At 46.5% G+C, this 13,108-nt stretch overlaps 1 protein-coding gene across 18 annotated transcripts in view; it reads right to left on the bottom strand.

Moving 5' to 3' along the window:
- Positions 1-11,919, bottom strand: part of Ehbp1 (EH domain binding protein 1) — a 246,186-nt gene extending 234,267 nt beyond the window's left edge. For 7 of the 18 annotated variants that reach the window (XM_060365165.1, XM_060365166.1, XM_060365175.1 and 4 more), the window contains exons 1-2: positions 11,666-11,919; positions 10,465-10,856 (exon numbers count right to left, since the gene is read on the bottom strand). In XM_060365165.1, the coding sequence (XP_060221148.1) occupies positions 10,465-10,568 (104 nt within the window). In that variant the 5' untranslated portion in view covers positions 10,569-10,856; positions 11,666-11,919. The remainder of the gene's footprint in view (positions 1-10,464; positions 10,857-11,665) is intronic. The other 11 variants (XM_060365167.1, XM_060365176.1, XM_060365168.1 and 8 more) reach the window with 3 other exon arrangements.
- Positions 11,920-13,108: the final 1,189 nt, after the last annotated feature.

Below are 13,108 nucleotides of genomic sequence, written 5' to 3'. Positions count from 1 at the left end.
CAGCTCAGCTCAGCAGGTAAAGATGTCTGCCACCAAGCCAACAACCTGAGTTTGATCCCAAACATACAACGGAAGGAAACAGCCAAGTCTCAGAAGATCTCTGATTCCTCTACACATGTGCTGCGTGCACACACACACACACACACACACACACACACACATACACGCACACAACTGAATGTCACACTTTTAAGTATTGCTTTGGCAGGTCCTCTAAGTTCAGTGCAGCACTCCTGCGGGTGACACCACCGGGAAAAAGAGGAACGTAGAGCATACTTCCAAAGAGAAAGAAAAACAGGAAGGCAGGAGAGCGCCATTGGCAGTCCAGCTGCCCCTGGAAGCATAGCAACAATGCTGGAAGCTGACACGTTCACAACTTAAATGAACTAAAATCCCACCCTTGCCAATTTCTCAGCCGTCTCTGCCTATATGGAAGAGTAAACTAAAATTAACCTTTAAATCAGTGAACCTGACCAAATGCTTACAGTAACTCTGACAGACGTATAGGTAGCAAAGCTAAAATATACAGAATCTCACATTTTTTTAATAAAGAAAAGTCACCAACTAGCCGAACCATAGCACAGAAATGCTAACCCTTAACTTTCAAGCATTTCTGGAGTAGCAACAAGTGCCACCGGAGCCTGGCAAAGCTCTCTTTGAGCAAAGAGCTGAAGAAAGAATGAAATGCAGGAGTTGTAAAAGCCAAATTTCATGCTCCTGGGCAATTTGGAAACCTAAAAAATACAGAAATTGCAGCACTGTCCCTGCGGGACAGGAACTTGCCCTGTCTACAAGGCCCTCCAGGGATTCAGACTGTCAGGACACACAGCAATGACAGAAAGACGCCAATTACACTGACCGGCATGCAGCCCTTACTGCATGTGGCTAGTGACTGATCAGGTGTGGGCTAATAAGATCAAAGGACTAAAGTTGAAACTTAATCTAAATCTAGGTTGGAAAGAACCACATACAATTACTTGCTTTTGCATGGGTAGCATAAACTTGATTTCCACTAAATGTTGATTCTTCGGAGTTTCCAAATTACACCCTTGGCTTAAACTAGATGACAGAAAACTCGGTTCCTCCATTATCTTAAAGGAATTTCATTAAAGGCTGACAGAAACATTACCAAGTTAACAGTAACCCTACAGGGTTTTGTTTGTTTGTTTGTTGTCGTTTTTACTTGGGGTCTCACTATTCCACCCAGGTCTGGCCTCTCTCCAAAAGTCACAATGTTTTTGCCACAGCTTCCTGAGTGCCAAGATTATAGGGCTATGCCACCACACACAGTTTCACGTTGGGTTTTCTTTCCCCCCTCTGGAGGGTGTAGTTTTATTAAAATTAAACCGTCTTTAGGTTAAGTCTTAGGAAAAGAATCAGTACATAAGCCACTGTGTTTCTCTTTTGTTTGTAAACTCCGCTATGTCTCTCTCCAGGGCCTAGCAAAACCCGCTCCCTGCTCCCGTGGGACCTTTGCCCTGTGCTATCTACAGCTCTCCGTGAGTTAACAGGGCTATTTTACATTCTTAAGCTGACAAACGTGGACATATGCATGGGATCAACCTTTACACTATCTTTGATTCAAAGCCAACTTTTATACTTTTTAAATTTAAGAAGTGTTTTTAAAATAGCAATATAGAATTAATAAAAATGTCAATGTTTTCAATAAGTCCAACTCAGTAAAGCAAATCTTTAGGTGCCTATAGCCCAAACTCCTGACAGTACCCACTAGAGCAGGACACACGGTGGCATTCCGCAGAGCCTCCACTACCGGCACTCCATGCTCCATCACCTTTTAAGAGTTACACTACCGTCCTGATGCAGACTACCAACATTCTCAGTGAGCACTTAGTTTAAAACGTCTGTGCCCCTTTTGCCTCAGCTAACCCCGCCCACAGCACCACCTACACCAATCAGCAATCAAGAAAAGGCCCACAGCCACGTCCAGGAACCAATCTGATGGAAGCAACTCTTTAACTGAGCTTCCCTCTTCCCAGTTGACTACCAAGATTAAGCCACCATATTCTGCTAAATTATCATAGTATCAAACTCCTAAGTTATTTTATAAGTCAGTGCATCTCTCAATCAACAGAAGCTTCTTTTTACAGGTGAACATTACAAAGACCCACAACTGGTCAAAATGCAAAGAACAAGAGACTGTGGGGTGCTCAGCTCTAAATGGTACACATACATCTCTCTCTCTCTCACTCACACACACACACACACACACACACACACACACACGGCTCAGAACTCACCACAGAAGTGGGGGCAGAAAACACTGTAGGAGCCACAGGTAGTGGACATCCGCAGGAAAACATCACAGCACTGGACCTGATAGAGCTATTACACACGTAAGTTCAAAGTGGCTGTGGCTTCCTGCATAAGATCTGCGTAAGATCGAGCCAGTCCAAATCCCACGGGGAGAGCTCGTGAGGTCCCACCCTTCCTAAGGCACTACTGGCTACCGACGGCTGCAAGGAGACACTCAGTTCTCTTCAGGGATTCAGCCCTGAGACGCTACCCCAGCTCCGATACACAGCCCTACACACATGGACCATATGCAGTTGTGAGAGAAAAGTGGTGGGTGGATAGGGAAGAAGTGGAAGAGAAGGGCATGGGATGGATTTGGTCAAAACACAGAGATGCATGTATGAAATTCTCACACAATAAAAAAAAAAAATCAGGGAAAAAAAAAAGGCAAAAAATGCTGGACAGGAAGATCACAAGTTTGAGGCCAGACTGGGACATGGACATAAACACACACTCTCTCTCTCTCTCTCTCTCTCTCTCTCTCTCGTACACACACATACCATATACTACATGCACACACAAACACACACACACACATGCATACACTTGAGCCATTTCTCATCCCCACTATACCATATGGCTTTCAAACTGGAATTCCAGTGTCTACTTTTACTGATGATGGAACATATTCTGCAAAGTATTCAAGACAGTATTTTGAAAATGTAACGCAGACTAAATCTCCTCGCTCAAATACTTCCAATGGTTTCCCACTAGCCTTAGAACTCAAAAGCTCTTAACAGGCCCTCTATGACCTAGTACCCTGCCAGGCCCTCACACCTTAACCTCTTTCACTATATTCCAGCCATACCTTTCCAGATGCTCCAAAACTACACCAAGCATGTTTTCAATTAACTCATTTTTCTTTTCTAAACTTCTCTCAAAATTTCTTTACATCAAGGCTCATGCAAAGCTACCTCATGCTATTAATAAATACATAAATGTTTACCTAAGCCACCAAAAGAAGTAGGCCTGAAATGAATACTACTTGATATAAGTTGGCCTTGATAAATTAAAGTTAATACTTTAAAGTTAATATTAAGTGTGTTTAGCCTTTCCAATGAGAAATTTAAATTGGTATCAGCACATTATCAAACTTAAATTTAAAAGAACTACCTTTTATTTTTCAAGGCCTACGGTAAAAATGTTTGTAAAGAAATAATGGAGCAACTTTGGAGTTACTTTCAAGAAAATGAAGATATATAACTTATATACATATAATATATATATATATATATATATATATGTTTATACTTCTTAAATTTTGACCCAAATAATTTTATTTAAAATAGAAACTGCAGGGCTAGGAGATAGCTCAGTTGGTAAAGTAACTGTCATGCAAACTGGAAGAACCGAAGTTCAGCCATCAGAACCAACATCAAAAAGAAGCCAGATGTGGCAGTGTACACTGCAACCCCAGGGGGGAGGCAGGTCAGGTGGAGCCCGGGGCTCCACGGCAGCCAGTGGACCTAATCCACACATTCCAGGCCAGCAAGACACAGCCTCAAAAACAGCGAAAAACAAACAACAACAAACTGGCTAGCACCTGAAGATAATCAGAGTTAACCTCAGGCCATGTACACACCAACATACCACAAAGAAATACACATTTTAGAGGATAAGGAGCTGGCTCAGTCACTGAAGTGCCTACTGTGCAAGAATGTTGACCTGAGGTTGGATCCTAAACATTCCCTAAAGAAAGCCAGGTGTGGGGCACATCTGCTCCGCTAGCACCGGGGCAGTAAAGTTAAATGAAGATAAACTGTGCTCCTACACAGGTGAGGGAGACACACAGACACGAAGCATGTTCATGTCAGACTCTCAAGGGCTCTCACCAGAACTGAATTCTTCAGCCCCGTTAAATGAACATCCTATCTCTACCATGCCAGCATTAAACAGTTTCCTCAGACAGCTGTGAAACCATAGTTAAGAACTCATAGAGTAAATGGCCATTCAAAAAACCTGAAGGTTTGCAGGCAGCACACAACAGGAAGTAAGAGGAGAATGACGGCACAGTCACTTTCTTTCCGCTGGACTTCCAATGGCCAGTCTTATCAAGAGGTTGATCACCCAAACCAAGATTAATAATTAAATTACCCAGGGCCACAATAAGAGGCAACCTCCCCCACACACACACCACACACACATACACACAAACCATCTCAAACTCACTCTTGCCTTTTTATGTGGCAATCAAGTGTGACAAGGAGTATCTCAGGGATACTGTCCTCTCAGATTGGTAAGTCATTCTGGGTTTGTTCCTGACCTAGGTTCTAGTGCCACTAAACTCTCCAAGAGTCAGGTTTGGACGAACCCAACTGATCACAATTCAAAGGCACAATACCTTCAAAGTTCAATAAAGACAAAGAAACTTGGGAGAACCCTCTTTCAGGGTTAAAGTCCTGAGTCTGCTTGCGGACTAGCCCTACAAAACAGATAGACTCCTCCAGTCTGTGAGGTACAGGCTCACACCCTGTGAATAACCACAGAGCACAGGAAATGCTTCTCCTTCATCACAGAAGGAACGCATCCTCCTTAGAAAGCGCATCCTCCTTAGAAAGCGCAGCCTAGATTCCCATTATCCTCTCCCACCCACATGGGAGCTTCCCTGAAGCCCAGCCCACCTCCCATCCTCACGCTAGTGATTGGCAAACACTTGCGGACAACAGTTTATGTTTCATGTACTTCACCTTAGCGTCAAGAATGGTCCTATGCAAAATACTGCTCCTTAGACTGTAATGTCTATTCCATAGATTTCCTTTAAATGTAGATTGTAATCTGGTGAATCTGGTTCCTGGGAATGCCCGCAACTCAAGAGAATGTTTAAGTAGTGAGACTCTGAAAGACAGCGGAGGCTGTGACACAGACCATCACCACAAAGCACAGCCCTAATCAAACGCTGTCTTTCTTTGCACAGTTTCTTTCTTCTCTAATTCACCACAGTTTCTCTTATCCTGTCTACATTTATAATTCATCTTTAATACATATATATAACTCATCACTTACTTTTCAATCAGAATCTCTAAACTTCTCCCGCCTCTACTTTTATTCTTCCACCTCTCTAAAGTAATATCCAAAACCACACAGGTAAGCACGGAGGCAGCTGGGAGGCCAAGAGCATTGTTTACCATGCACAAGACCCAAAGTCTAAGTCCCAGAAATAAATAAATGAATAAACAATAAATAAACAATAAATAAAATGTAAACACGGCTGATAAAAATATTCTCACTATGTGTTTCAAGTCTATTTTTATATACTTTAAACAATTCAGCAAACACATCTGGAAAGTATTTAAATGAGAATGAAAAAATGGCACACACAAAAAAGAAGACTATAGGATACGAGTTTAGAAACTGGGCCTCATTTGTATCTTCACAAGGACTCTACACAAAGTAAAGAAAAAGAAATGTTAAGTAAAAATGATTAGAATCAATTTTTATATAATGAAAATACTTTAAGGATCTACTTATAAATAAAATTCCTATACAGCAAATAGAGAAGTTATTTCATGAGCACTATCCCCTTGTCAGCTTAAAAACTATGTTTTTATTAAACATCTACTTACTTTTACAAGTACGAACGCTTGGCCGCGTGCGTGTGCCCCACCTGCGTGCCTGGTGCCCGCGGAGGTCTCAAGAACGCAATGGGTCCCGAAGCTGCAGTTACAGCTGCTCCTGAGCCTCCGTGCAGGTGCTGCGAGCCAAGCCAGCGCCCTGTGCAGCAAGAGCTGCAGAGCTCCCACCCCTGCTGCCGCCCAGCTCCTAGGCTGTATTTTTAAATGAAAGCAGGAACAATTTCACAATATGGTACTTTATATCTGAAAATGACAAAGCAGACTGCAAGTATTAAGTCCATCTCTAATCAGAGACTCTGGTTTAACTGCTGTACCTTTAATGACCGTAACTAACGTAGTCGAGCTACCTATTCAACTATAGTCTGCTTTTGCCTTAAGATGTGTTAATAATGGCTTATATGTTGCTCAGGAGAAGAACACAAAAGATGTTACTACAGATTATGCGGAAGAAACAGATTTTTTTTTCTTTTTTGGTAAGAGTTGGTTTAAGAAAGGGTCTCACTCTGTAGCATAAGCTGGCGTCAGCTCCAGCCTCCCTGGTAACTGGATCCCAAGCCATCATGCCCCACAAGAAACTCATTTTGTTTATTTCTATTATCTTGTTTGGGTTTTGGTGGAACAAGGTCTCATGCGCCACCATACTGACCTACAACTGGCTTTGTTAAAGAGGGCACCCTTGAACTCCTGATCTTGCCGTCTCAACCTGTCATGTACTAAGATTCCAAGTAAACCACCAAACCCAACAAGAAACTGGTTTTTTTCTCTTTAACTGAAAAATAATGTTCTATGCCTTTAAGAACTGAGATTGGTGGGAACCCTCAAACAACCCAGGCTGTTGTTTGCTCTCCACGGTCTGATAGCAAGGCCCCACACTGAGAGTAACACCTCACAACTCACTGACTAGAGAAGTGGAGCCGGTGCCCACCTAGAGTCTTCACCCTACTGGCTGGCAGTCTTGTCACCACAAGGCTCTCTGCAAGCTAACAAAAGAGAAATGTAAACACCAACCCAGCCGCAAGCCCTCTGACCCACAGTGGTGTCCTGCCTGCAAGATAATCTAGTGCAAAGGTGCCACAAAGCTTGCTGGAGTAGCCAACCAGTGTCTGCTTTGACTTAAGGCCCACTCCATGGGAGGGACTCCATACCCCACCGTGCTTGCCAAGAACCGGAGACCTAGGAACAACCAAATACTACCAGCCTACTAAAGTAATGTAGCAACAAAATGACTCCTAATGAGCTCTGCTACACTCATAAATCAGTGTCCTGCTCAGCCATCATCAGAAAAGCTTCCTCCTGCAGCAAATGGAAACAAATAGAGACCCACAGGCAGATAATATGCAGAGACCTTGGAACACTCAGCCCTAAAGAGGATGTCTCCACCTAATCCTTCCCTCAGGGATCAGGGAACTCATCTGAAGAAGCAGGAAAAAAATGTAAGAGCCGGAGGGGATGAAGGACGCCAAGGAAACAAGGCATCTAAACACAGCAAGACCCACGTTCGCGTAAACTCACAGAAACTGAGGCAAGGCCCACAAGGATCTGCACAGATGGGGTCCCGAGCTGAGAAGCAGACACACGCCCCATCCCTAACCCAGAAGCCAGTTCCAGCTGAGGACCTCTTGCAAATGAAAAATTCGTTTTCTCCAAAGGAGTCTCGCTGATGAAACAAACCACTCTTAAGGGTAAGGCTGCATGTCCAGCAGTAGACAGCCAACAGAAAACACTCAACGGCATTAGCATCTTTGGAGGTTCCTTGTCTCATAATGTCATAGCAGGGCTTTTTTTTTTTTAAACCATTTTTTTTGTTTGTTTTTTTTTACCCTACAGGTTTTGCAAATATATTATGGCTTCTCATTTTGTGTTTTTATGGGCTTCCTGAATGTGTGAACAAGTGTGCCTCTGCACGTGTTTCTGTGTCTGTATCTGTTTCTCGTGCCTTTTCTTGGGCTCTCTTTTTTCTGTTTTTGTCCTATTCTGTTTTGGTTTTCTCTTATTTTGTTGTCCCTTAGATGCCCATTTGTTTTCTAAGGAGACCCAGAAAGGGAGTGATTCTGGATGGGGGAGGAGGTGAGGAAGAACCGGAAAGAGTAGAGGGGGAAGGGAAACCGTAATCAGAATATATTGTATGATAAAATATATATGCAATAAAAGAAAAACGAAAACAAACGAGATTCAAGTCTCACACAATTCCAGCGCTAACAGGAAGAGGCTGAGGAACTGAGTTTGAAGCCTGATACCGTGGGACTCGACCTCAAAAGATTCAAATTAGACTCAAAGTGGCTGTTCCCAGTGTCCTACAAGTTAAGAAGCGGACTCAATCAAGACCACCTTCCTTGATGATAGAGTCCAAGGCTTTAAAGGCAGAAACCTGGCGTCAACCTAAACTTTTCCCATCTCCCTTTCACCATTCCTCCCGTACCTCAACTAAAAGGACCATCAAGCCCATCATTTTTTCTAAGTGTTCTTCCAGTCAGTTCTCTCCATACCCTCTGCCACTAGCTCATCTGCACGCCTTCCTCACCCTTACCCACTGTAATAGCATCACCGCCTCAGTCACCCACCCTGCTGGCTAGTATCCTCATAGCCACACCACACCACAGCCTGATAATTTTCCAATCACAAACCTGAGTGTCTCTCCATCTCAGAGCTTCCACAGTGACCCTGTCACTGACACACCAAAGCCAAGGCTATTTATAACAGCATATAAATTTCTAGGAGTTGAGTCCTTCCAGGCTTTCAAATGCCCTACCACACTGTAACTCCCCTCACCCAACACTTTTTTCTAAAGACAGAGTTTGAATTTTTATCCCAAACTGGCCTCAAATCTGAAATCCTCCTGCTTCGGCCTACACCATAATTACAGGGATAGGCCAGTCCACCCAGCTCTCGTACTAGACTTAAAGCCTCACGATAGAAAACTGTACCGAATAAATTCCCAGCATGCATCCTGTGATATAGGTTGTCTAAACATGTAATTTTCTAAAATGTTCTTCGCTTCCTCCTCTCTGACTCGCTGTACAATGACTATGCCTCTCCAGCCTTAGACCTGAAGTTGGGGAGGCAGCTCCATCAGCAAGGCGCTTGCGTGCAAGCGTGAGAACCTCAATTCGCTCCCCAGCACCTACGTAAAAGCCAGGCCCAGCAGGCGTACTGTGTGTGACCAGGTGCTGGGGAAGCAAAGGCTGAAGGTCCCTGAGGCTTACTGGCCGGCCGGCCTAGCCTAGTAAGAGTAATTAACACCAAACCGAAATAAAGCGAAATTCAGCTTAGAGCCCCGGAAAGCAGAGAGAGGCGCCACCGGTCCCCTCACTAGTATTCTTCTTCATTGCGCCCTACTCTGTGAACTCTACAGAGAATACTGACACTTAATGGGCATTTACTATGTCTCTGTCACTGTTCTAAGCAGTTTACAGAATTAACTGATTTAATCTTCTCTGAAGTGGTACCATTAATATGCACATGAGAGACTGAGTTACACAGAAGTACCATCCCCAGGATATCCAACTGGGTGCAAACGCATCAGAGTCCCTAAACATACATACTTACATTGCTGTCCCTTCATAGCGAATGTACTGAAATCAATGTCCTTACCCTGGCCTGTGAGCCTCCTGAGGACAGGGAGGAGGTCATTTCTGTCTCTAAATCAGCAGTGTCTGTATAAGCTAGGCAGACATTGCATGTATTTCTTAAATTGATTTAAAATAATATTCCTTACAAACTCAAGACAAAACTAAGAATTCTAGGATGGAGCACGCTATTTTCTTTAGCCAAGAGGAGGACATGAGAAAACGTAAGACTACAGTTCTTGATGAAAGGGACTTACTTTGTGGTAACAGTGCTTAATCGCCATAATAAATCAAAACTCAAAGGACCGATTGCTTAACTTTTTTCCCTTGTTCAGTAAGGATTCCTACTTCTTATCATTTCCAGCAGTAAAAGGAAGCCTTAAATTTACTTTCCTCAAATGGAAAGAGGCAAATGATAGACCACTGGTCCTAATTGCTTCCTTAAATCCTGCCAAGAAATGTATCCCATTAGGCAATTTAAAAAAAATACAGTTGCCTGACTAAGCATTTCACAAAAGAATTTCTGAGGTTGTGTGGACTGCCATTCCATTATTCCAATACTGAAAAATTCTTTAAGTAAAAATGAAAAAATAAGAGCAAAATAAAACCACCCGTCTACAGAACACAAACTTCTATATTGGGACTAACGTATGCTACATTAGAACAGATGCATAAGCTATTCTAATACGGATGATAAATGACCCTAAGACCAAAACTCCTGTACTTGGGTGTGTTCTCAGTTTATACCTCCGAGATACTCTGAAACGGAGTAATTAAAGCCCACAGGGACAGTACCAGCAGCAACAGCGCACACAGAGTACTTGTTAGAGTATCTGCACCCTGCCCAGCGCACACACAGTACTTGTTAGAGTATCTGCACCCTGCCCAGCTTCTAAACACTTGTGTACCACTGAAAGGTAAACCTGGCTACCAAAAGGCCCACAGTCTGTAGCCCACAGCTGCAGAGTGTTTAGGCACCAAGACATCAATCTCTATCCCTAAGCACATCTTACCATTTCTTTGTACATTCAACCATCAGCTCCTGGTAGGAGGCCACAAACTGGAACTTGGATGCATGTTTTCCCACACGCTGCAGTCGCTTCCAAACTGAAGCCATGGTGATGGGCCAATAGACTGGAACAGTTCTGGATTAGCAACACAAGCAGCTTTAATAAAGCAGAGATCCAAAGCACAAGAGCTGTGTCTGTCCTTGCAAGAAAACTATAACTTGAAATGATGCTTGGAGTCCATAAGTCTTCTCCCTGTTTCACAGGGTAAATCCTATCTCAGGCGAAGGGCCCAGTCAAGAACTGTTGATATACATGACACGATCAGTGAGAGGAGGTTCCCTCATGGAGACATCACCATTCCACCTCAGGGGCTATATGACGGGTATTCTGGAGAACTGAAAAGCAAAACACAGACAAAAAGAGAAAGATTGTGAGGGCAGAGCATGCAAAGTGCCAGATAAGACGGAGGTAACCTCTGTTATCTGCGTGCTTTTCAAACAATGAAACAAAACACCGGCCTCAAAAGCCAGTAACATCAAGGATGCAAGATTCCAAGGAAGAAATGACAAACCACACCGAAGACAGGAAGCAATACACCAGGTTGTCAGCACCAACAATCGAGAGATGCCAGCGGGCCCTGCCTTCCCTACCTAGCATCACAGAAGGGAGAACAGGGCGGGAAAGTCGGGGATGCTGATGAACGTCCACGCCAGTCAGGAGGAGGAGTGGAGTATTTTTAAATAAACTTTATTTTTCAGCCGATAATTAATAGCCTCGAGTCTCAGAATCTGTGCTTAGTACCACCCGGGTGCAGGGAGAGATGCTGGTTCAGTGGGAGAGGGAAACGGATGGAGAACTAGGAGTGGAGGGAAACCTCCCGGCAGGAGGAGGGCAAGGTCCCAGCTCCAGGCCACTTTGCTTCCCCTTCACCTTGGCTGCCAGGAGGAGGGGAATGGAAACTCCTGCCTGGGCTTGAAGCAATGACCAGCCGGGCCAGCGGACAGCGCGGGGTGCGGCGCCTCCCTCCCCCACCGGAGCAGCCGGCCTGAGCCTCGCCTCCTCACGCAGCGAGCGCAGACCCCTGCCTCTCCGCAGCGACAGGCGTTGCCAGCCGCGGTCACTGTCACCGGGCGCTGCCGTCGGCCCCAGCCCGGGTCCCCGAGCCCCGGCCCCTCCGCTCGCCCGCCCCAAGCCCTCCTCACACCTCTAATCCCGCTGTCCCCTCCTCAGAGCCGCTCCTCCTCCGCCGCCGCCGCCGCCGCCGCCGCCGAGTCCTCCATCCCCGCCGGAGCCGCGTGCGACAGCGAAGCCCGGCGCGGCGCTCGCTCGCTCGCGGGAACCGGGGTCCGCAGCCTCCCGGGCGGACGACGCCCGCCCCCTCCCCGGCGCGGCGCCCTGCGACCGTCCCCCGCCCGCCCGCCGGAGCGAGCCCTGCCAGAGCCGCGGCTCAGCGCCCAGATCCCCCTCCCCCGCCCTCCTCGGCCGCCACCACCATCATTACCTCCCCCGCCGCACCTCTCACACTAACCCTACCCACGGCGGCTCAACCTCGGCCCGCCCCGCCGCCATTGGCCGAGCCCGCCAGAGCCCCGCCTCCCGGGGGGCGGGCCTTCGGGAGGGCGCGGCGCTCCATTGGCGGAGCCTCACGCCAGTCGCAAGGGCTCCACCCCTAGCCCGCGAGGTGGGTTTTTTTCCCTGAGGTGGAACCCGCCGGGCCTACCCTCTTTTTCTTAAAAAAAATGTAGAAATCGCGAAGGACGATCCCGCCCCTCCCCTGACTGCCTCGACTGGCTGAGAGGGCGGCGGGAGGAGCCGGGGAGCGACTGCGGAAGGTGGCCGTCCGTCACGGCCCGTGGCCGCCGGCGGCGTTTCTGGCGGCCGCTGCGGGCGCCGAGCTCGGGTCTGGCGGCGGCCGGGGACGCCGAGGCGCTGCGGGCCCTCCCCGAGTCTCTCCCGTCCCTCCCACGGCCGGGCGCCCCTCTCCTGCGGCTCGTGCAGCCAGCGCTCTCCGTTTCACCCAGTTCTCTCCGAGTTTCTCCCTGACCTTGCCAGGCCCCCGCCCCAGGTTCGAGGCGGGCCGCAGAGAGATCGATTAGGCTGAGCCGGACTCGAGATGTTTACAGTACAGCCTCTTGTTCTCGTTCTCGGCATGTCTTTGAATCTCGCATTCTTCTGCTCGTTTGTGGTCTCGTTATTCCCCGGGGTGAGCTGTGGGTGGATTTGGGAGTGGTTGACTGTGCAAAGTGAAGGCAAGGGAGAGGACGAAATAACTTCATAGTCTGAGGGTGATGGTGTTTACCCCTAGTAAAAGGCAAAGTCTAGCAGCTCAGGGTGGCCTGGAACTCAGTTGCTAGAGGTTAACCTGGAACTCGTGCTCTACCTGCTTCAACACCCAGGTTGCTGAGATTTCTGGGACTGCAGGTGTAAGGCACTGAGGATGTGGAAGCTGTGGAGACTTTCTCAAGGGCAGAGAAAGATTCCAAAACACAAAATATTGCTCTCTGTATTAGTTGTTTCACAGGCCTCGGGTATAGAGAAAGAACTAAGAATGAAATAACAACTTTTCAGGACAAAACAGTAAAGTCGAATTAAGAAACTGAGGAGGATAGGGATGTGCCTCAGTGTTGCCTAAGGAGGCTAGTATGAG

This window comes from Meriones unguiculatus, chromosome 12 (assembly GCF_030254825.1).
Source record: "Meriones unguiculatus strain TT.TT164.6M chromosome 12, Bangor_MerUng_6.1, whole genome shotgun sequence".
Classification (NCBI taxonomy): Eukaryota; Metazoa; Chordata; class Mammalia; order Rodentia; family Muridae; genus Meriones; species Meriones unguiculatus.
Note: the sequence above shows the minus strand (reverse complement) of the source record. Positions and strands in the feature narration are given on the sequence as shown.